Here is a 24,224-nt window from a genome sequence, read left to right as displayed (position 1 = left end):
TTGCAGTTTTGAAGTTGTTGGATACCCAGTATCATCGAGTTCATGGATTATTGCAGGGTTTTCACCCTCGCAGTGCAGTTGTAAAATAGTACACTATTGATTCTTCAAGGGAGATTGAAACTGAAAATGTGGGAGCTAAAATATGCATTCCTAAGGGTTCTTGATTGCAAGTTTTTCTTGCAAGCATGTAGATTTCAAATTTGAGTCTAGCTGCAGCAGTGATTTTAACTTCAGAATCAGTAATACGTGATGATTAACAAGCTATGTGATAAATAAGTTGGCATTTGATCTTTCAAGAAATTTACACATTTACATAATCTGGTTGTGCTATTGAAATCATTTCCTAATCGCTTGTAAAAAGTATCATATCATAGAATTAGACATGAATATTCAGATGCTCATTTTCTTTTAATCGAAAGAAATCGAAGAAAACAATAACATGCGTCTGTGCTGTCAAGTTCTTTTTTGAAGTTGTGAAAATGAAACCCAGATGGGTTTTATCCAAGTCCCTTCAAAACGGTTCTGAAAAGGGCACTGCAGTCATTTGTTATTCAGGTCAGGGTGGAGAATAGTGGAGTCGGATAGAAAACATAAAAAATGTGCTTCACAGTTTACGCAAAGATCTATTTTTAGGATCGGTTCAGTCAACACAAACTACGTCCTTGGAACGAGTATTGTAACTATAATAGTCTCATTCTTCGATGATCATGTAGTTTGTTGTAAGAAATAGAACGTTTCCTAAAACATCGTGATGTAGTTCCTTCAGACGGTTAGCTTGACAGAAGCCCCGTAAAATAAATATTCCCAACGACTATCCAGCACTGCATACTTATTGATGCCTTTAAAAGGAGTCGGTGAAGTAGAAAGGTACGAAATTAGCATTTATAAACAATAGAGAATCATTTTCGGTCAGTGGCGCTAACCGAGACGGTGCTAAGTTCTTTCGTTGACCGAGAGATATAGGAGAAAGCACACCATCCAAGCAATGGCACTGGTAAAAACCTCGATGCGGGGTGATCAACAAGGTCTTGTAAGTAATGTCACACATGAGCAATCTACTCGTGCTTGCACGATCCTTTGAGATCTCTAAGCAGTCGAAAATAACCTTTAAGAATAGTAATGACAATGATGATTATCATAACAGCCCAGTAGTGCTCATCGTATGACTCGGTTTGTTGATGTTATGCTTACTATCCTGAAAGCGTATCTCATATTCATGAAAAGGCAACAACACTCTTTGAGCAGTCAGAGCTCTGACATTCAAGCCAGAGGGCTCTGTATCTGCGCTACTCCATAAATCTGTTGACTTTTTTGGACCTACATCAAATTTCGATATGTCAAGGGGAGTGGTAAGGATGAAGGAGGAATGTTTCTACGAATTTAGTAACGGGCACTTAGCGCCAGTTGATGTGTGGGAAAGGTCTAGTGAATCAGGTTATGTGAATGGATCGAAAATTTCTTGATACAGAGCGCAAATGTTGTGGTATTCTTACAGGCTGGTTATTGCGTATTGAAGATCTTTTAAAAGTTTTGAACTGCGTAAGTCTCCTAGGATCACATTTAATTGATTGCGAATGTGTGGAACAAGTAAATTTAACTTCTAACTTGGGTTAATCAGCCTCTCCAACAAATAAGGTAGAGCAAGGATAATCGTCGTCAACACAAACGAAAACGATGTGTTAGCAGTTTCAACCGATGCAATTTGTCATGCAAATTTTAAACAAGAACTAACAGCATAATAAAGAAGTTTCACTTCATTATCAATCCTGTAATAATGCTATTGAATGCGTCTCAATCCAAGTTAAAACTTTGTTAGTGAACAGTTGTGGTGTTTGTGTGATTGACAAAACTCTTACAAGAAGTGATTTTATATATTATTTGAGTTCTCATGAATAATTAGAGTTCAGTACATGCACCTAAAACAATTGTTTACGTTCGGCTTATTAACCCTATTGTACACAGTGATTAGAGAGTAATTACAAAGATCGGCAACAGTCACACTCTAATCCACTCCAGGGACAACATCGTAACCAGAAATAAGGGACAGTCTAAGATTGAATGATCATTTACAGCAGTTTTGGACACATTTTTCTAAAACCAGATATGATCTACGTTCAAAAAAGTAATTCTAACATTACCACAAAAAGTAATAATCTAAGGTTTATTAAACTCTTCACTTACACCAATATCGACCGATGTTCTAGTATTAGTATGTTATTTTCGTCAAGCTTAATGAATATTTAGGAAAACATCCCACATAATACTTAAAAATCAATACATAATATGTATAATATATGTCTTTTCATGCCTTTACTTTCTTTACTGTGACAACTATGCTTAGATCTTAAAGAGCACACTCAGAGATGACCCAGAGATGTATCTAGTGAACCTTATTAAGTTTGATTGGTATTATGTGATTGAAGCTATTACAGTGAAGTGTTTGTAGACAGCTGCACTAAATAAATTTATGGAATCTATTTTTTGAAAAGGATTTACCTTCTAATTGATGAAAGTTTTGAGGAGTTATGTTAGAAAGTGAAGAGTTACGTTGTGAGAGATTATTCAGCGTTAATTGATTTCCGGTTGATTTTTTGCGATAAGTGACAGATGATTGAACAATAGGATCATATTATATATTTAAAATGAGAGAGACCAGAGCGAAAGACAGAGAACGGTGAGAGAGAGCGGGAGATTAAGTTGATTTTATAAAATAAAACGTGAAGTTTCGGAACATAGCAGATTCTTTAGTCTCATTTCCGACAACGTCAGAAAGTGAGAATAATTATCGTTCGCTTTCGTTAGCGTGTGAGATACTTTGGAGGCGAAGCCTTGACGGCAACGAGAACCTCTTGGCTCTACTGGTCAAAAAAGAACTCACTCACGCAAATCCGCTTACTGCGCATACCACTGTTGAACCAGAATTTTTCCCACTGCGAGTTAGAGCTATCAGATTCGGTGCGTCAATCAATAATGAGTATTCAGAGTCTGGGTAAATAATTTAAGGTATGAGCATGGCGTACATCTAAGTTCAATCGTTTCACACAACATCATATTCATCGAAAATGAAAAAAGGGAAACACTACAAAAGAGCAGAATTTGGAACTGCTTGCATGCTCCATCCTGTGAATGTAACCCTTGCAAAATAATTCTTATTTTAGTCACATATTGGTTTCTGATCGCAGTGAATTTGCCACCAGCTGAAATTCCTGCGGTGAAGGAATTACATTACGGCTCTCCAAATATTTTTCACAGAATTCATATTTGGTTAATGATAACCACAACCGGTTTTAACGTGTTTAATGACACGAAATCTTTTCCACGAGAAGCCGAGTCCAGGAATAAAGAAGGAGACCATTATCCTTTGCACGCCCCATTGCTGTTTTGATAACGTCACTCTAGATTAAATAATCAACCGAAAACTGCCTCCGGCAGGCGTTCCGCACGTTAGTCTGTTCAACGGAACCAACCAACCGGTATTGATTAAACCCATTTTCGAAGGATATTCCAAGTTCTTTGTACACATGATTGACGGACCCGGCTTTGTGAAAAACACAATACAACTACACACTGGATTATTGATTGAAAAGCTGACATGAAGAATTCTCAAGATAGGAAAGAGGTATCTTAGAATGAGTTAACTTCTATAATTGATCATTATGGCAGATTTAATACAAACATGTACCTTGCGCTCACAGTCTTTGATGTTTAGTTCTTAAATGAAAGCAGCCATTGAAAACAGATGCAAATCGCGAACTGACCTCCGTGTGCTAAGCCTACGTGTAACGCAATGAAAATTGCCTCGAAAAGGCCTTGTGACCAAACAGTCGGTAGAAGGAATAGAGGTGTGCCTGAAAGGACTTACAACCATGACCCTTAGACAGGAATAGACCAGAAAAGGAGGAAAACACCGTGCATGTTAAGACTTAAGGGTCTCATCGTTGTTGTCTGACTACTGTCAAATGGGCAAAAAACTAATCGTCAACTGTAAATATAGCAGGTTATCAGGTCTTATCAGGGTCAAAATTACTGTGCAAACCTTATTTCAGTTTTAAAACTATCTTTTTATTTATAACGTTTTTCAAAACCTGTCTTTTTTCTCTGCAATTATTTTCAAATAGTAGCCGTTGCTGCATGCTTACATACGAATAAACTTTACCTCGACATTTCCTGCTACAAATAAAGTCTTGCTGCGCTTTTGTTGTGGTGAATGAAGCACACGCGATTTCGGACTTTTGAATTGTAAAATTTAATTTGTGAGCACGATTGCTTATCTAGAAATCGAATGTCAAACTGAATGAAATAGATTTCTTGATAAAGCTTTTCATACGATTAAGATAAGTAATTGTGCGCACACATTAAACATAATAACGTACCTGTCAATAAAGCTTGCTAAAGGTGACTGTCAAAACTCTTCGGTACTCCCTATTTAGAATGAAAATCGCGTCAAGCTATACTGTGTTCAAACAATCAGCTATAAGAATAACTTGATACACAGATGTACTTTTCCTTCTATTCCTTCTATTTCTATATATGCCGGTAGTTAGCGAGAGGTCTGCTAGGGGTGTAGCCGGCAAGGATGCTATTGTTTTCCGATTCCGGCTCATGGAGAGGTGTCAATCATGATATTTCGGCATCTTGATCGTTAAAAGTGTCAAATTATTCGCCAATATCGTTTTAGAAAAGTATAAATAGTCACGTCAACAACGTTTCGTTCCAAGGGTAATGGATACAAATCATGCGATCACGCCGACAAAAAGTTGCGAAAAAGTCCTGCTAATGTTGTATTGTGCTATTGTGCAAGTGCTCTTTCAAATTGAAATGTGACACTAATGGGTAACGCTGTGTATCGCGGGAAAAATTAGTTGATTGTTCAAATCACGATGGAAGTCATAAATAAGTGTTGCTGTTAAAATGCTAAGACAGTCCATCAGCCCGCGATCAGGCTCTCATTATTATCGCTTCTGGAGGTCCTAGAGCACAGCGAACCTGTTACCCTTTCAGGTCTCGACAGTTTGCGATTCGTCCATCACGATTAACTCCAGTGCCTCATGCAATTTCGAACCTGTGTTCTTTAGATTTCTCTTAGCTTGCAGAGCAGGCGCAAATTTGGCGAGCGACTGCTCAGTATTTTCCTGGTGAAAATTGTGACCGCCACCTTTTATTTTAATGCTAGCGGAAAGTTGAGGAGAGAAAGAAATTTGTACCAAGGAGGTGAGCGACGGTCAAAAATTATGAAAGGGGTGGGGGTGAGAAGTGATTATTTCGCCTTTCCCAGCTTCCATCCCCCCACCGCTGCCTCTATCTCTGAATCAAACATGGCCGGTTGAATAAGCGATAGCGAGCTTCTTAACGTTAACTTGCTCTAATAAGACGGCTGCATTACAGGCTAGATTTCACTGGAAATCGCTCTCTATACTTTTTCGGCTGATGCGAAAATCACTTGCGTGATTTTCCTTCCCTTAATTGATCCTCAATTAGTATAGGTAATCACTTGATTTCGAGTGCAATTTGGAATAAATGAGCACGAGTAAATTTTTTCAAAGACCAACAAAATTGCACGAGCTAGTGTTTTATTCCAAAGTGCACGAGAAAAATCCTGTGATTACGTATTGATAATATACATGGAAAAATACGAGATGGCTTATCATAATTATGCAGAGGCAAAGCGCGCGCATCAAGTGAAAAAATAATTTGTTCAAACCCTGCGTACGATCAAAACAATAATATAAAATGATATTTTCGCATCTTTAGGGCTCAAAAAAGTTCTAAGTCCGGCTAAACAGTTCAAGGAATTGTTCAGTCTGGTTTGTTACTTCTTCTACATTGAATTTCCTGAAACCTGCATTCATCTTAACCAATCAGACTGCACTGAATTACATGAAAACTGCATTTATCTAAACCAATCAGAACTGAGTAATTTTTTCATGTTTAATATTAACGGGCAAATTGCAAAAAATTTTAATTTCAACAAGCGTCCATATTTTAAGTCTGTTCTAGGCATCCAGTTAGTTTAAGTAAGTGCGACAGTAAACAACGCGAGAGCAGCGGAGGAATAAAAAAAATAAAAAAAACCAGGAAGTTTTTAATTTCACATCGTCGCTACTGTCGCGCCGTTTAATATTTCGCTTCGTTTAACTGAACGTCCGGAACAAGCTACCATACTACTTTGACAGATAAATGTCTGTTGTTGTTGTTTTAACTAAAAGCTCAAGCGGTTATACAAGATAAAGCCGGCCAAGAAAATATAGACATACTCATGAGCTGGCAAATTCATTCGCCTTTGTGGTTTTTTTTATCTCATTTGTTGAACCCATTTAGTTTTTCAGTCATGCCATCTGCTTCCCTCCCAGGGATCTGTTTTAGCGTGATATTTTAATATGTGACTGTAGCAGCCACGGTAGTGTTACAGACTATGAATGAGTTTCAATAGCACATTTTGTTTTGGTGTCGCATCATTGTCGACGTTTCAGATTTTCAGTAGCACGGGAAGAGGTTGTGACGAATGAAGGAAATAGAAAATTTAGTTAAAAGAAGTATTCAAAACGTTTCTATACCATCGTCCGATTTCTTTCTGGCGAATTGTGGTTTTCTTTCCCTTATCAATTCATGATATGCTGTCAACTCTTTTCAACCAATTTAATACTGGAGAAAAGCTCAGTTGTGCTGTTATTATTACTTGTCTTCAGCGAGATGTACAATCTGCGCAAGTGTCTGAACATTTGTTGGTAGCGACACAGCCGCGAACTGGGAAGAATACAAGACGGTTCACGAAACGTGAAAAACTCCTAGTTGGCGTAATAGTCTTCCTTGTTTCCTTATTTGTTCTTATGGCAATGGTCTTTGGATTTCTGTACGCAAAGAAGGCTCGCTCAAACTCGCAGATTAAAGAGAAAAACACTGCATCCTACCCATGCGTAACAAGAGATTGTGTTTTCACATCTTCAGGTAACTTTGCAAAGTTTTCTTCATAACCGAAAAAGAATCCATTCAACTACTCGTGCATCGCACTAAAAAATAAGTACAGACTGCCTTCATTTGTGATTGTTGCCCAGTGGAAAGTTGTAAAATAAACGCGACCGCCCCTTATCTCCTATAACCTTCATGATATCTGAATCATGATTATTCTGCAAGAAGACCAAAGATCTTACTTTCCCCGTTATATTGTCTTGCAGACTTGTTTAGTTTCTTAGATCCCAATGTCAATCCTTGTGAGGACTTTTATAAATACGCATGCGGTGGATGGATAAAGAAAAATCCGCTTCCTAATCAGAAGGAAGAATGGAATCAATTTACCAAACTGGAGGAGGAAAGTAATCAGTTTGTCAGAGAGATTCTACATAGTAAAGAGAAGCAAGCTGAATATTCTAGGGTAAGTTCGTAACAGACACTTGCTGTTCCCAAAATTTCAGTCTTGATATTTATGTATGGAGATGACTAGTCCTTACTACCGTGCCAATTTTTGTATTTAATTTCCTTCAAGCTTTCGTCCTTCAAGAAAGGGATAGCTTACTATAAGTCGTGTTTGGATACAAAGGCAATTAACAAAAGAGGAACCAAGCCTTTGGAGGATTTGTTAAAGGAATATGGATCTTGGACTTTGACTACAGACGACTGGAAGGAAGAATCTTGGGACATGACAAAATATCTTGCGTTAATGAGAAGAAAACTGTCTTTAGGACCCCTGTTTACCGTGTTTGTAGGTGCTGATCCACGGAACAGTAGCGTCAATATCATCCAAGTAAGCTCAGTTCAAACGAAAGTTAAATCTAGTAGCATTTTGAGTTTTGACTTGGTCATGATCTAAATTAAGTTTCTCCCTTAACGTACCTATGAGAAAGGGACTGTTACCGGCCACAAGCGTCGGTAATTACGCGCGTTAAGGTCTTTGATTTTGAAGATTCTATTGGAAAAGGGAGTGTATACGTCATTCAGTCAACTCCGTCAAATACCAACTGGGGCCGGAGAGAGCCCGAGGTAAAAGTGGGCGTAGCAATCATATACTTACGTGTAAACGAGTGTACCTCCAGAAATTAGAAACATGTAATTTTAACTCTTGAGTTCAGCTTATGTTTACTGGTTATGTACGTGTAATATTGGGAAATAAGTGGCTTCCAGAATTCGATCAGCATGTTTGGCGAAGTAACCATCATTGCGCTGCCTACGATATGTAATTAGAATAAGACATCAAAAACGCTACACGGCGTAATGCTAAAGTTTAAAACCCATTTCTACTGTAGTTTTACGATACGCCCTAGGTTCTAGATGGAGTCAGTCCCGTGTTCATCTTGATAGTGACGTGTGTTTGTGCTCCTTGAGGTTTCCCTTAATAGAGGTTCCACGGAAGTGTTACTGTACAGTGAACGGGATGCAAGTTCATAGTGTTTGTTTCATCAAGGATAGCTTGTTGTACTGTCTCAAGTTGCCCTCTCGTTGAATTGAATCTGCAAACCCTCCGCTCCTTACTATCCAATATCTTACTACTTGTTATTACCTTTCTCACTTCTTTTTCTTTGTTCGATTCTTTCCTAAAACGATTGTTTTTATTCTCACATCACTTTTGTTTCTAGATAAGACCGTTAGCCCTTTTGGGTCTTTCACGAGGCCGTTTAACTTCTAATACCACCTATGGAATTAAGGTATGTTTATTTTGATTGAAAGTGATTAAAAGAAAAAATGGAAACCCATGTCGCAAAAGTATCCTTCTTTTCTTTCACAGTTTATCTCGTATTTCTAAAGGAAATAGCAGAGAAATACCGCCCAGCTAGAGTACAGATAGTGATATAAATTTCAGACGAAATTCTTGGCAATTTTGAACTCGCCTATAATTCTCCCAACATATTAAATTATCACGGCATTTATCGACTTTTTTTGATCAGAAAATTGTGTTTCTAGACCAGTCAGGTCATCTACATGTAGTTGTACAAAACTACCTAAATATAGGTAAATGTTTTGACCCATCTCTAGTAAAAGAGTTGCGAATAGTTTTCCAAAGTGTAACCGTCCATCGACACCAACAAGAGGTTTTATTTCCCAAATTTGTTTTCATGTCAAGCTAGCAAATAGAACGGCAACAAAGCATGCTCGAAAGCTGCTTTCACTGTCTGATTTTAAATATCAATGATATTTGAACAGTAGAAATTGTCACATTGTTTCGCTAACGATTTTTGCGTTCTTTCTAAGGGACGAAAGGTTTATAAGGAATTTATTTTGAATCTAACTAAAGCACTTGGAGCAAAAAATGATTCACTCCCAGACATCCTGAATATCATCGATTTTGAGATCAAACTTGCTAAGGTTTGTTTCATTGCATCATTGAGTAATATTAATTGTATTTATATGTTTCTTTCGCCATGGTTTCTGTCGTCTTAGAAATCTTTGTATTAATTATCATCATTGTGCACAGATCATGCCAAGTGCCCCTAAAGCGTATGATGACGAAAATATGTACAAGAAACTGACTGTTAAAGAGCTGGACCAATATGCTGGTAGCAACAGGGTATGTAGTTTGTATATACTGAATAGAAAGCTTTACATTACCAATGTAAAGCTTCTCAAAGTTTAAGTCACGTTCCTTTGATTGGCAGATTTACTGTCATCACAATTCATTGTTGCGGGGGTGAGGGGGGGGGGGGGAATCACCTATGAAGACCAGACGAAAATGTCCAGAAAGACATAAATCCTGGAAGGTTTTTATTGCCCATTAAGCAGTAAATAAATTAACCATATATTTTGTTGTTGTTTTTATAGATGAAATGGAAAGTATTCCTCGAGCAGCTTTTGTTGCCTGTCACTGGCAAACATGTCTCTGATGAAGAACTTGTTATAGTTTACGGAGTAGACTTCTTAAAAAACATAACTAACCTTCTCGATGACACACCAAACAGGTGAACGCATAACATGATGCAATGGTTGGCAAGGCAGGCAAGGAAAGGCTTTAATCGATCAGTGTTTATCCTGTACAATTATTGGGCCTGCTACCTGTATAACTTGAATCACGATGATCACTTGATTGGTTTTATTTCACCACTTGAGAGTTTATTTTTAAATTCTAAACAAAATTGTGTTTTGCCCGTCACTTTACTTAGCGTCTAACCCATACAGTTTTGTCATCAATCAAATGCCTTTAATGGTTTGTGGAAAATACTACAAGCCCGTGTTGTGGTTTGCCCTAAAAGCAGTCGTAAGTACTGATTTAATGAACACCTACTGAACTCAGAAAATCTTTCAAAGCTCTTACCTCCGCGTGAAAAGTTAAAAATAGTTGATTACGATGACGATCTGCTGTAATCTGCCATGTCGGGTATAACCAGGCGCGATTTGGTAAAGATTTGATGTGTTGACTTGCTCTTCTCTTTATTTCCTTTAAAGAACCATTGCTAACTATATGATGTGGCGATTGGTAGACTCCGTATACTTACGCCTGGGAGACGAATTTGAAAAGATTTTGGAGAACTTTTTCATAACTTTAGAGGGCTACTGGATACCTATCTCGCGAGATGAGTTGTGCGTTCAACTGATGAGAGAAAAATACTTTGCTGCACCTCTCTCCAGAATATATGTGGACAGTCTCTTCAATGGGAACAGCAAGAAAATTGTAAAGAAAAATACTGCAATTTTTGGGGGAGCAGTCAATCTTTTCTTAGTGGGGGTGTTCTTGAAAAGGAGTGTGTATGCTGCAAGTGACTGCAAGCGCAGTAAAATTTTACATGATTTTAATTTGCTCGTAGACCAACTAATTTTGGACTATCTTCCGCCTCGAAACAGTGCTACACGATAAGTCGTATGGTCAGGACTAATCTAGACTATCGTTGTGCCTTCCTGGACACGAGGTGAACTCCATTTAACTTTGTAACTTGATGTATCCTATAAATCTATTTCAGGCAAAAGAGCTGGCGGATGATATCAAGGAAGCGTTCGAACAGAACATATTGGAACTTGATTGGATGGACGAAAAAACAAAATCTCTCGCCATACAGAAGGTAACCACAGATAATTATTTCAGCTTCATGTGAAATACAATTTGCGAGGGTCCTTTTAAACAATATCGCTTATTTCTCAAAACATGGCCGACGTATGGAGAAGGAACAATTAAATTGTCCAGACATATGACCCGTTAAGATATCTGGGCAACTTTGAAAAAGTCGATTACAAACATTGCGAAGGGAGAGAGAGACAATATAAGAGTGAGCATCTCCCCAGGCATCACAATTCAACAAAATGACAACAGCCAACACTTCTTAGTCCGACCGTTTGCAGTCAGTTTACCCTAAGATAATCGCACCTTCCGCGAGAAAAGACGATAAGTTCGCGATTGAAGAATAAATCCAGTAACTTCGAAAAGAATAACTTCCATTTTAAAATTGTTATAACTTATGACCCTGCACTATTTCGATTCTCATTTATCATATGTCTGTTTTGACTTGGCAGGCGAAAATGATGGTGGAGAACATTGGCTTTCCAGATTACATTGTGGATGACAAGCTTTTAGATGAGGAGTACAAGGATGTAATTAAAATAAATTATTAGATTATTATAGCTCAGAGAGTCATTATTTACTGGGAAGTACCTATTTCGAGTTATTATTCAATTAGCATTCTCTTATAACAGTAGCTATGTATTGAAGAAACTGCTCACCAACTTCCTAAAAGTAGGGACAGAGTAGTAGCGTTGTACAACGGATAACATGAGTGTTTTTTATATGAGCCTTTAGCATGGGAGACAAAATGACCAATCCTTACGTTTTCGACGTTAAATTTAAAGTTATCTTTTCTCATCTCATCTCATCTCATTTCATCTCACCTTGTCTCATCTCATCTCATCTCATCTCATCTCGTCTCACTTCATCTCACCTTATCTCATCTCATCTCATCTCATCTCCTCTCGCCTCATCTCATCTCATCTCATCTCATTACATCACATCACATCTCATCTCATTACATCACATCACATCACATCACATCTCATTTCATCTCATCTCATCTCATCTCATCTCACCTTGTCTCATCTCATCTCATCTCATCTCGTCTCACTTCATCTCACCTTATCTCATCTCATCTCATCTCATCTCCTCTCGCCTCATCTCATCTCATCTCATCTCATTACATCACATCACATCTCACCTCATTTCATCACATCACATCACATCTCATTTCATCTCATCTCATCTCATCTCATCTCATCTCAGCTCATCTCATTTCATTTCATTTCATTTCATCTCATTTCATCTCATCTCACTCCATCTCACCTCATCTCATCTCATCTCATCTCATCTTATCTCATCTTATTTCATCTCATCTCATCTCATTTCATCTTACCTCATCTCATCTCATCTCCTCTAGTCTCATCTCATCTCACTTCATCTCATCTCATCTCATAGCATTTCATCTCACCTTATCTCATCTCATCTCATTTCATCTCATTTCATTTCATCTCATTTCATCTCATCTCACTCCATCTCACCTCGTCTCGTCTCATGTAATCTAATCTCATATCTTCTCATCTTGTCTCATTTCATCTAGTCTCGTCTCATCTCACTTCGTCACGTCTTATCTAGTCTCGTCTCGTCTTATCTAGTCTCATCTCGTTTCATCTTGTATCGTCTCGTCCATCTCCTCTCCTCTCCTCTCGTTCCGTCTTATCTTATCCTACCTTATTCAATATTTATAACCCATGGCCAACCAAGGTGAGAAGGGAGTTACCGAAAATTTTAAGTGACGAACGACAATTAATCCAAGAGTTGATCATTTCTTTGCCTTTGTGACTACAATAAGGTCAACTGCAATCAAACAACCTACTTTGAGAATGAGTTATCATTGGACCAGGCCATAACAGAAAGAGATCTTGCTTACTTTGGAAAACCTGTCGACGAGTCTGGGTAATTGTAGACTTACGTGCTCATGGCTAACTTGTAGTGAATTTCAAATTTCTGTTGCCTTTATATAGGAGGAGCCCTTGACTGTCTTTGTACTAGAGTTACTACAGATATAATTTTTTAAGGTATTTTAGCAGGGAAAATAGTTAGCGTAGGCAGAGGGGAGGGAGTGCAGTTATACCGTTCGGTACAAAAGAACGTTTTGAAAAAAGTCTTATCACAATTAAAGAATCTAGTTCATTAGTTTAAAAAAACTACTTCAAAAAATAATAAATAGGCTTATAAATGAAAGAGGGTTTGTGTTAAGAGAATTGATAGTGAGAGTAACAAATTGCTTTTTATTAACATCATTTTGATAACTCAGAATCATTTGCAGCAATGTACGAAAACTTTTTTCTTGCGTGTACGATTGCTTGCAAAGTAACTGCTAATTGTATTTATCAAATAGGTGGGCTCTATCACCAATATCCATCAACGCCTACTACGATATGTTGGCCAACAAAATGGGTGAGTTAGAGAAATTTGTTCTATTTGAACATTTAAGCTCACTCATGTCAAAGGACCCTTATGGCTCAGAGATACTGTATTTGTTCCGAAATGGCTTCTGTTTACATTCTGTCGTTTACCAAACGATAATTAACGGTAGATTGAAGCGTATCCGTAGGAGGCGTCACAAAACATTTATTGCCCATCATAACAGGAGGACAATTACCGGTACCAAAGATTTATGCCACGAAACCAGACTATCGAATGACTTCTTTCGCTTGTAAAGTATGCTACTTAGCTGGGAATACCTTTGCGATAATAATTTATTTCGATTGGTTTTAGTGTTTCCGGCGGCTATTCTACAATCCCCATTTTACAATAGGAAGTATCCCAGGTAAGTGAGTGAGAAGGACTTAGAGTCATTTTTCAAATGGATGTTAGACTTGTCCCTGGGAGTTTCTAGTAGTCAGTGCTCAATTGTGCGCATGTGTAAAAGAGTGATACAACATTAAAACTGATTTTCAGTGGTCAATCGATCATCATGAGAGGTTAGTAGATACTTTCTCTAAAAGATATACAATCTTTTACAATTGAGTTTTGAGTTTCTCTTGTTATCAAGGTTGATGCTATTCCTTTCACCTCAGTCGTCTGATCACTGATATCATAGGAAAATTCATTACCTCATGGGGAATTCCGCGTTAAATTGCACGCGAAAACCGATATCGCATTCACCGCTTCGTGATTCGAGCGATTATCGGTTTTCAAGTGCAATTAACGCGAAATTCACGAGTCAGGTGATGAATTTTTCTTGAAACCCATAATTAAGTAAATATAAGAAAAAAAGAAAACAGTAATAATACTGTTTGTTTTATCCTGGGCGCGCGCGAGAGAGCCATTTCAAAGTCAACTGTCAGAACTGTCATTGCGTTAGCGAATAGGAAGCAAGGTCAGTCGTACAAGCTTGAATCCACGACAACTTTATTTGTGCCTTGAGCTTGTTTTTACATTTGCTTTCAAACGTTTTAAACAAGATTCACACAATCTTCGGGATAATGGTGGTATTTCACTGAATTTACAAGCCGTTTATCCTTAACATCTTTTTTCAAATTTCTAAATCATTTGCTCGAGAAGGAAAACAATTTACACCTTTTACCTCTTTGGTGGCAAAACTGAAAGAAATGAAGTGTCCAAACGAAAGCACTGAAAGTTTAGCATCGCGACTAAAGGTATTTTTTCCTTCCTCTGTATATATGACAATCGACTCTGGCACTTCTTCCGTTGTCGCTTCTTCGTCTTGTTTGGTTGAACTTTTGCTCGCCATTTTCTGGGCCGTGTCCACAGGATTTTCTCGCTTTGTCGTTGTCGCGAGCTAAAGAGATTTTTATGCCTCTCAAGTAATTTGTAGTTCATTTCAAAACAGGGAACAACCTCTGGCTCACTTTGAAAAACGCTTTTGTTCGTTTTTGGCTCTTCAAAAGGTGACAATGGTTTTGAAAACACTTTAAAATGACATTGCAGAAAACTTTCTTACGATTTGACGATAGTTGTTATGTTTACGTAGGTGCGAAGCAATATCACTTGGCCTCGTTTTCAACCCGCAACTCCACGCTTAATACTTCGCTTCGTTGACCAATCAGAATGCGACATTTTATTCAATTATGCGATTCTAACTCAAACCGATTTGTCCTGCCACTAAATTCAAATAAGGTCAACTTCACTGATTCCCGAGGAAAACAACTTGAAATTAGAACTTGAACTTTCGGAACGCGGTAAATTTTTGTCTAGCCTGAGGCAAGAAAACATCTTTTTGAAGTCATAGAAGTTACACGCTTTCAAACGAGATCTGAAGAAGAAATTGCTACATATAGCAAACTCTTATTAGCTGGTCCCAGGGGAGACAGTAATTTCTTCGTCTCTGCTACTCTCAGTGTTCCCTGAGGGAAAAGCGAGGGGAATATTAAGGATCTTGGGGTAACAAAATCTATTGTTTCCCCTGAGGCCAGTCATTCAGTTCTTCATCGTAAAATTTGACTCTCGACTCTTTCTTATCACGTGATTAATTTACCTTACCTTAGTCGTGAATCCATTGTGTTAACAAGTTCTCAAAGATACTTAAATTAACGTTGATTATTCAGCCAGATCATAGTTAAGGGATATATCAAAACTTGATAAGAAACTTTTACCAGGTCGTATTACTCTCATGTGAATTAGAAAGCATTTTAATCTATACTTCGCTATGAATGTTCTAAGGCTCAATTCGTAAACGTGTTGAAGAAGTAAGGTCATTTTGACACAGAAAAATTCTCTCGGAATAGTTGGTTACCATACATCTATAAGTATAATTTTTATAAGGGTAGCACCGCTTTCCGTCTCGACAGGGCTGTGTTGTACGGAGGGGTTGGCGCCATAATGGGACACGAACTAACTCACGGATTCGACGTGGACGGTAAGTTCGTGCCGCTCTTCACGCCGTAGAAAACTAGCCGTCTTTCCAAGCAAACGAAATATGTCCTTCCTAACTGTGCGCATACTTGTAACTTGCAATAATTTTGAGTTTTGTTCTATGATCACAGGGAGGCGGTTTGATATGAAAGGAGATGAACGGAACTGGTGGAGTGAAGAAACTCTTAAATCGTTCAAAAGAAAAACCGAATGTCTGAAGGATCAATACTCTAATTTTACATTCGATGGAGGCACGGTAGGTTTTAACTGATTTTCCTTTTTGTATTTCGTGCCGCGGTTTACCGTGCTCAGGAATCACTCCTAAAACTGAAATATCATTTTACACCTCAGATTGATGGCGAGAAAACTTTGTCAGAAAACATAGCCGATAATGGAGGAGTCAAACAGGCCTTCAGGGTAACTTCTGAACCTTCAATTCCAATCCGCAACAGAGAAATTACTTTTAATAGACTTTCTTTCCAACAAACTATTTTTCCCCTATTTTGTAAAAAAATATATTTGACTAAAATCATAGTAAACCTTATAAAGAGCGTCGTCGACTATTGGGTCTGACAAGGAGCTAACGCTAACTGTGGCCAATTTACTAAATTGCCCTAATGAATTAAACTACGGTTTTCTTCATTTCTTTAGGCTTATCAGAACTGGATTGCGCGGAACGGCAACGAACCTCAGCTGCCTGGAATGAACCTCACAAATGATCAGGTGTTCTTTATAAGCTTTGCAAGAGTAAGTAACTGATTTTTAAGACTTGTCAACATTTTGTCAATTAGGAAGATAGCTTTATATGATCAGCCGAATTATCGGTATATGCGCATTATGATTGGTCATTGCTGATTATCTATTGAAGAAGAGACGCCTAGATGACGTAGCCATTGACAACCTAGATCCATGTTGCCGTGTGTCTTTTCAGTAGTAGATCACAGATGATTTCAAAATCTGGTAAGAACAAAAAAGTGGCACACGAGGCTCAATCAAGTGTGTCACTGATGTGACACACTTCAATGGGGTACACGGCTATCTTCGGTCTTTATTTATTGGTTGTATGCTCTCTACTAAGAAAAAAAAGTGCTGTCTCGGAAACATCTACACCTACCTGTGGTATGGCAAGACGAGTGTGAAGGCCATTGACTGGATTGTATTGAGTTGATCCACACGTTTGACAGCTGGCTCAACCTATGTTTTTTCAGACAACCAACTCAATAATTATATTTCTGTGTGGAATACAAAACAAAAATCCTTGATTTTTCATTGTTTGCCAGAGTTGGTGTTCAGTTTTTTCAAGTAGAGGGGAGGAATTTGCTTTATCAAGTGAACACAGCCCAGCCCCTTGGAGGTAACGTTCCTTTCTACTAATATCCACTTCAAGCTTTTTCCTGTAGAATAGATGTGTACTTTTCTATCAAAGATATCTCGTATCTCTTCCAAAGCGCTCGTATCGGCGAAGTGTACCTCATTTATCGTTCTTGCATGAAATGTTAAAATTTTTCCTTCTTTGGAAACAAATCGCGTCTGCATTTACCCTGCCCTCTAACGCCTAAATTCTTCTTAAACTTTTATCTAACTCGTATATTTTTACTAAAGTGGAACCGATTTATCGATTAATAGTTGGACTGGTAAATTCATGTTGTTTTACTGGGGATTTGTTTTACACGAATCCACGATAAAGCGCCATTTTAGGTTAACAATCATTGTTATCCTTTCATTGGGGTACAGTTGATATCTATAGGTGACTTTTATCTTTATCTGGATCGTTTCTTGAAAATTGAAAATCAACGAGGGGAACCTCTAATCGCGTGATTATTGTTGTCGTCTTAATATCTGTGTTGGTTTTATGGTTAAGCTACTAGATTGTGATCGTTACATCTAGGATATCGTGTTGCACATCAAGTCATACTAACCCCATACGGACACAGGAAGCTATCGAGACTCAGCTGGCCATAACATCATGCAGTTTTGCATAACAATTGTTTGCATAACGATTGTTAGCTAACCTTGCGGCACATCTTTGAACTCGCTGTATTTTCACTTCAAGTCATTTCGGTAGTGGATATACTACAGTGTCATCGTAATCAAGTTTCAATAGTACTAATGCCTTAAAAATTTCAGAACATTTTTATGTGACATAAGCCGGGCTGAGGAAGTTGACAAGCGCAAGAACGAAAATATTGTTACAACTTGTATCAATATAGTTCGAGGTTCCAACGTTAGATGTATTTGAATTTATCTTCTCTGAGCGCTCACTCTCTCTCTTATAAATCTTAAGACAATTATACTCTTTTTGATTGTTCCTCACTGTTTATCGTAGGGCAAAGGCATCAGTGATGAACTTCTCGGAGTTTGCAAAAGCATTCAATTGCCTACCAGGGAGCCCAATGAACCCAGTCAACAAGTGCTCGGTCTGGTAACGATAACAAGCCTAGTATCTAAATCCGCTGTAAAATTCATGTAATGAAGGGAATGTGATTCAAAGTGTCAAAGAGATGCAGCTTAATTGGTTCAAACAAACTTTTTTTTTTTCATAACGATCAATCTTTGAGTAGCTCGAGACGAAATTTGGCTAATAAGCTACCATAACGGCAAAGCCTAAGAAATTATGAACGAAACTAGCACTGTTAAATTAATTGTGTTCGCTGTCTGTGACTGATAGCAGCGTGGGGCTAGCGTATGTGGGGAGCTGCTTCCAAGAGGTCATTATTTTTATTGCGGCATTCCAGGAAAGCAGCTGCATGTTACTACCTGTGAGAGTTTTTAGATTTTTACTAGACATAGGCACTGCCCAATGGTACAAGGCATTTGCTTTTTTTCTATCTAGTGCCCTCATTTAGCGGTGGTCACACACTTGAATGAATGCTGCTCATAAAGGGGCTAGCTACCTACTAAATACACTAAATATATTTACACCTTGCTTTTTCAGCGCAGAGAGGTGCTTGGAAAAACTTTTAGGTTTTCAAACACAAGGACCTTGTTGTCCTTGCAGAAATGAGAATGTGCATCTGCGTCGAGAACTCTTTAGTCTACTTGGTATTTCTTTGCACAGCAGAAGCAAGATATCAAAATAATGATCTTACTTGTTTTTTATTTTTTGTCTCGCTGCTGCTTTAATGTTATAGGTCCTTTTATCACCATTGCAACGATGAAGTCCTTAAGAGAATTAATTCTAAGAACAAAGGGAACAAAGCATTTGGAAAATAAGTAGTAATAAAGTTGGCATATTGTGTTTGTTCACAGCGATTCAGCCTCTCTTAATGATATTACGTTTGTGGTCTTTCATCTGTCTGTTTTCTAACTGATGCTATCAATTATTCTGTTTGACGTGGTGTTGATTACAGAAATTTCGTTGGCCTCAAGAACATTTGGAGGTGAAGCAGTGATATCAAAGCATAGCTTAGCACCATCCACAAGCCATTACTGTATTCCCTATCAGTACTTAGAAAAGAAATCAAATTTATCTTTAAAGAATTCTTCAATAAACAATGAAATAAATTATTCAAAGCATTTCTATTTGGTGTTTTTTTTAAAGAAAAACGTCATTATATTGCTAATTAAGGTACTCGAAAGACTAAATCAAATATTTATTCTTTCCTCTGGTGAATAGACGATATTTTCACCAAGATCGTTTTTGATATAAGGCGCACCTGAGGAAAATATGAGGAGTAGGGGAAACTTTCAGGTGAACTTCATCTTAATCTTGTCATTTTCACCGTAATTATCATGGGTGTACATTTTTTTTCAGCGTTCATTAAAATTTCTCAAAACAAAACTAAATCAGCGGATAAAAGAAAAGGTTACACTGGTTTCGTGAGAGTTTACCTCAATGTTATTTGAACGTTCCGATCTACTCAATCCGTTAAGAAGTAAAGGAAATGCTAAAAAATATCGAGAATTTTCCACCTGGCAACCTTTACCTTTACCTTTACCTTAAGTTGCTATCGAAATCCTTAAATATTAGATTCCATTCATAAGATTTGTTTTAAGAGAGAATTGAAACACTCTATTCCAGGTGACATGGCTTGTTTTATTCACTGTTGTTTACTTGTCCTGTGACTCCAAGGAGCAAGAAACGTTGACAGTGTTTCCTTCTCCTTCAATTTACCTTACCAACACTTCAAATGGATCTGTTTTCCTTGGAAACATAACAATTCCAGCAGGTGAGCACACGTTATATTCACGCCTCAATAGTGTTTTACAAAGATTGGTCTTTGATTCAGCGATTTGAAACATTTGAATTCCTGTACATGTTGTAAGAAGACATGATTCATCAGCTCAGTTCAGTAATAGTAGTTTGCTTCTAGATAATATATATATATATAAAAGAAACGACAATGGTCCTACTTGAAGCAAAAAAGGGGGTTCAGGACACTGATACTAAAAAAGATCATAAGCAATGAGCTGAAGATGAAGGAATTCCAATTGTTTTCTTGTAGAGAACGTGACAACGAATGCAAGTGTTAGTATTAATCCAAACCGATCCAGTGCGGCAGTAATGAACACGAGCGCTTCCATAATCAGTAAGATAACGGGAACCACAAAGACCGAAAACAGTAAGTGTATGTTTTGCCAGTCCGAGATAAATACAACAATGACGGGCGAAATAACAATTCCAAGCTAAAGGGAAACGCTGAGATTCGAGGGGAACAAAATAAGCTGTTTCCAGGGAAATTGTGCAGTCGTTAAGTGATATCAGAATCTCGCTCGAAAATACTACTTACATTGATTTTGGGGGAGAAGCATGGATCAAAAATCACTTGAAAAATTATTCTTAGTTTTACTTGAATGGTTCCGCTTTCAGTGATTGTTCAATACAGGTGGAGGAAAATAAGAACAGGCCGTTGGGACTTAGTAAAGGGTGACTGCAACCGGTTAATAAAGGTGACCGCTTATAACAGTGGTTAAGAGGAAACAAATTCAGAATTTTGGCGACTGACAGCTTAATACGGGGTGGCCGCCTAACACAGTGCTTAATACAGCTCTTGACTATAGTGAACTCCCTATTGTGGTGTTAAAATGTTACATTTGATGACATGTGAAAGAGTCGCTTTGACACTCAAGCGATTTCCGTTTATAAATTGACAAGCAACTTAACAATTCTAATAAGTGCATCTCATGGCGATTCATAGATGTCTTGTTTCGTGTTTATTAGAATGGCTGTATTTTTTGGATGAAATCTGTTATAAAAACTACGATGTGCTTTGAAATAAACTTTATGATTGTCATAGAAGTAACGACGAGGGCAAATTTACAGCGTTTTCTCAAACAAGGAAGATTTATTAGTGACTCTTTAGCTCATGGTTTCGTTTCCTTTTAATTTTTGAAGATACCTTCTTTGTGGAGTTCAAAGCAGGAGCGTTGGAATGGAGTCCCGATCTTACCAAGGAATATCACAATAACTTCATCAACAGTGCCAATGAAATTGTTCAAATAGTTAGTAAAGATTTAACTAGTAACAAAACAAGTACATTTTGCACTAAAAAAAGATTTATCTTCTCCTGTCTGCGCTCTTATGGTGTGTCCCTGTACAATGAAAAGTGAAATATTACTAATTTGTGTAACGTTAGTGTAGTACCTTGCATTGTCAATATTTGTCAAGAAAAACTGACAACGGTCTGCGGTCACTATGTGTCCTCTAGCATTGTTCATATCCTAGCCTCAATGCTCTGAAAATCTGAGTTTAAATCTAGATTTGCAGAGACAAGCTACGTAATAACAGCACCCCGATCTTTGTATTCAATAATTTATGCGCAAAGCCTCAGATGCCTTTTCACGAACTCACGTATAATTTTTATTTTTAACAACAGCTAAAACATAAGATTTCGCAAACTACATTAGGTCCATGTAGATATTTATAGCTTATGCAACTAACACCTTTTCTATCACAGATTGACAGCATATATAAGAATGCAAACATGTCGTCTAGTTTCGATGGCAGCCGCGTTATTGGCTTCAGGTCTGTAGCTCACTGTTCTCATGTAGTATTATTGTGTAGTATTATATGTACTCTATTCATGCACCTCCTAAAGCTTCTGTCATATTGTAAAAAAAAAAAAACATTTTCTTTCTCTCCAGGGAAGGTGGGTATGTATCGGTAAAGCTACAGTTCAATGAAGGTGACATTAACAACCTGGATGTCATTATTCAATTCTTACGAGAAGGAGGAGGGGACTTGTTGACGGACAAAGTTTATCTTAAGCTTGGAAAAATTGGTAGGTGAATTGACTTAATATCCAGTGCTAAAATGGTAGCACAAAATCGAGAATGAAAAATGCAATTGTTTAACCTCTACTTATATCTACCAATGACAGCTTATTCACCAGTTGAAATAGTTTCAAGTTTATTGCTTGGACTACCTGAGACCAAGCAGTCTACAACAATGACCTACTTTTACCAGAAAACAAGGGGAAAAACTAGTTGGTATTTATTAGTACATACATACATAAGTATATACATAAATAAACTTTATCTAGTCTTAAACCAAGATACTAGTATCTCTGAGCTAACTGCATTAATAATTATAATAACGAGTTAATTCCATACAACAAGAAAAATAACTGACTACCTAAACAATTAACTTGCCAAGTTGACTTAGCGTACTTGTACTGAAATATAAGATTAAAATCCACTCATTATTCGATTCAACAAAACAGTAGCATGCAATAATTGTAAAATTCTAGTCAAATTAATAACTTTTCGTCGTAATCTGAATCGATAATATAAAAATAGTTTTATAGACTTATAAAGTGGTAAATCTTCCAGCTTCCTTTTTTGAGTTATGATTTTAGAAGTTTTAGAATGCGTTTAAGTCGAACAATCAACTCTCTATTTAAGAAGCTTTGAAGAAACTATTTTATTTATCTCAGTTGGTAAATTTTATATAACGTACTTTGTTCGATCTATAGCCGACTGTATCACATCCTATGTGGACACCTCATTATGTGACTGCTTGTCCATGAGTTACAAGCGTCGATTGACATGTCGTCAGCCAGAGATACATGGCGGTGAGGACTGCCCTGAGCGATGCTATACTGGCCACCTGATCGCCGGCTACAAGTCTTGTACTTGGGACGATTTAGACGCGTTTAAATGTGCTGCCAGTAAAACAAAGGCCACTTATATTATTATGTCGTTCGTATTACCGCTTTATTCGGTAACGTTTGTCAACTGATATAATGAACTTGGAAATTAGTGTTAAGACCGATGGATGATGTTGACGCCGTAGTAAAGAAAAACAGACTTAAGAGGAAAGCCTCTAAACATTCTTTTACAACACGATGGGCCAAACGGGCGTATCTCGAATGTTGATTTAAATTTGATCTCAAATAGTATTTCGTGGCGAGGATTTTGCCAAAACGATATAGAATGAAAACTATAATCATGACTGTTAAATTTCACAGAGGCAATTTGCCACATACGGCATTTACTTCACCAAGTTTCGTTTTGTCAGTGAACACCGGTTTTAGTTTTCTCGATAATGGCGAATGCTCTCCAGAATTGGTAATTCAAACAATATTGGTTTGCTTTGAAGTTCCTGTTTGGTACTATTGACGTCCTTGAAATACAAAGGACGTTCATATCGCGAGCTCTCGTCGAATATAAAGCGTTACGAGTGAGTGAAATATCGGCTGTGAATAAAACCAATAACAGAAATCTGTTGTGTGTCTGTCTGGGGTCGACGAAGACCATCTAGTCGCTCCACAATTACACTGGTTCTATTGGTACGCAGCTATCCTACGCAGCTACCCTCTTGAGGAGAGTCAGATGCTATTTGCTGTTGTCGCAAGCTGTGGACTCCCACATGTGAAAATTGAAGTCAAAGGTTCTCAGAGATGCCTTTAAAGTGTCCTTTTAGTGTTTCTTTTGACCTCCCTGGGAGCGTTTGCCCTGCAGTAGCTCGCCATAGAACTTAAATGATGTACTAGAGACTGCTACGACCAGGTCCTGATAACTTAAAACAGCCTCTGACGCTCAAATCCTAAGACAGCAGGTCAAAGAGTGGGCCTCAGTGAAACATGAACAGATGAAGAATCTTCAAGTTGAAGTAAATCGGTAAAAAAGATCCAGAACCCTGTGCAGTGGATTTGCAAAGCATGAACACGCAAAGGATGTTTAGGGATCTGATTGGTTGAATAAAACTAAAGCTGTCAAAAATGTCAAACCATCTAAGTTCACAATATGCAATAGTTGACAAACTGAAATGGTTCAGCTGCTCATAAAAACACGCGAGTTTTTTAACATGACAACTAACAACACACTGCTCCAGGCTTGTGTTTTATGAATAAACGACAGCCGAATTCTCAGGAACATAACGATTGCTCGGGATGACAGCACCGTAAATCTCGGCTGCTCTGACTGATGCGGCCTTCCACTCAACGCATCGGAAAGGATATAAGAACGAGTTCTTTTTTGTTCA

The 24,224-nt window shown here is 37.8% G+C and overlaps 2 protein-coding genes across 3 annotated transcripts; both read left to right on the top strand.

The window, feature by feature from the left end:
• The first annotated feature begins 890 nt into the window (after nt 1-890).
• On the top strand, nt 891-19,315 carry LOC113674575 (endothelin-converting enzyme homolog). 2 transcript variants are annotated; one of them, XM_027191054.2, is made up of 20 exons: nt 891-1,030; nt 6,687-6,945; nt 7,173-7,369; nt 7,481-7,738; nt 8,568-8,636; nt 9,181-9,294; nt 9,404-9,496; nt 9,748-9,884; nt 10,369-10,594; nt 10,881-10,979; nt 11,428-11,505; nt 12,771-12,874; nt 13,320-13,378; nt 13,700-13,751; nt 15,736-15,803; nt 15,931-16,055; nt 16,151-16,216; nt 16,451-16,546; nt 17,080-17,153; nt 18,126-19,315. In XM_027191054.2, the coding sequence occupies exons 1-20, from the start codon at nt 986-988 to the stop codon at nt 18,223-18,225; spliced, it is 2,319 nt and encodes a 772-aa protein (XP_027046855.2). In that variant the 5' UTR covers nt 891-985; the 3' UTR covers nt 18,226-19,315. The 2 variants fall into 2 exon arrangements, with proteins under 2 accessions (XP_027046855.2, XP_027046856.2); XM_027191055.2 differs by lacking the exon at nt 891-1,030 and adding an exon at nt 3,323-3,619.
• On the top strand, nt 19,313-23,461 carry LOC113674576 (uncharacterized). The gene is made up of 7 exons (XM_027191057.2): nt 19,313-19,490; nt 19,821-19,968; nt 20,245-20,361; nt 21,135-21,241; nt 21,697-21,764; nt 21,884-22,020; nt 22,714-23,461. Exons 1-7 carry the CDS (start codon nt 19,467-19,469, stop codon nt 22,977-22,979), a joined length of 867 nt encoding a protein of 288 aa, XP_027046858.2. The 5' UTR covers nt 19,313-19,466; the 3' UTR covers nt 22,980-23,461.
• Nucleotides 23,462-24,224: the final 763 nt, after the last annotated feature.

This window comes from Pocillopora damicornis, chromosome 8 (assembly GCF_964200805.1).
Source record: "Pocillopora damicornis chromosome 8, jaPocDami1.2, whole genome shotgun sequence".
In the NCBI taxonomy this organism is placed as follows: Eukaryota; Metazoa; Cnidaria; class Anthozoa; order Scleractinia; family Pocilloporidae; genus Pocillopora; species Pocillopora damicornis.
This window is presented reverse-complemented; position numbering and strand designations above follow the sequence as displayed.

What these genes read in the sequence shown, in the direction of transcription:
- LOC113674575 (XM_027191054.2), top strand. Translation starts at nt 986, where the DNA reads ATGGCACTGGTAAAAACCTCGATGCGGGGTGATCAACAAGGTCTT. An exon ending in TACAATAGGAAGTATCCCAG is followed by an intron (nt 13,752 to 15,735) that starts GTAAGTGAGTGA and finishes CCGTCTCGACAG; the next exon opens with GGCTGTGTTGTACGGAGGGG. An exon ending in GAGTCAAACAGGCCTTCAGG is followed by an intron (nt 16,217 to 16,450) that starts GTAACTTCTGAA and finishes TCATTTCTTTAG; the next exon opens with GCTTATCAGAACTGGATTGC.
- LOC113674576 (XM_027191057.2), top strand. Translation starts at nt 19,467, where the DNA reads ATGAGGAGTAGGGGAAACTTTCAG. An exon ending in AACCACAAAGACCGAAAACA is followed by an intron (nt 20,362 to 21,134) that starts GTAAGTGTATGT and finishes TAATTTTTGAAG; the next exon opens with ATACCTTCTTTGTGGAGTTC. An exon ending in CCAATGAAATTGTTCAAATA is followed by an intron (nt 21,242 to 21,696) that starts GTTAGTAAAGAT and finishes TTTCTATCACAG; the next exon opens with ATTGACAGCATATATAAGAA.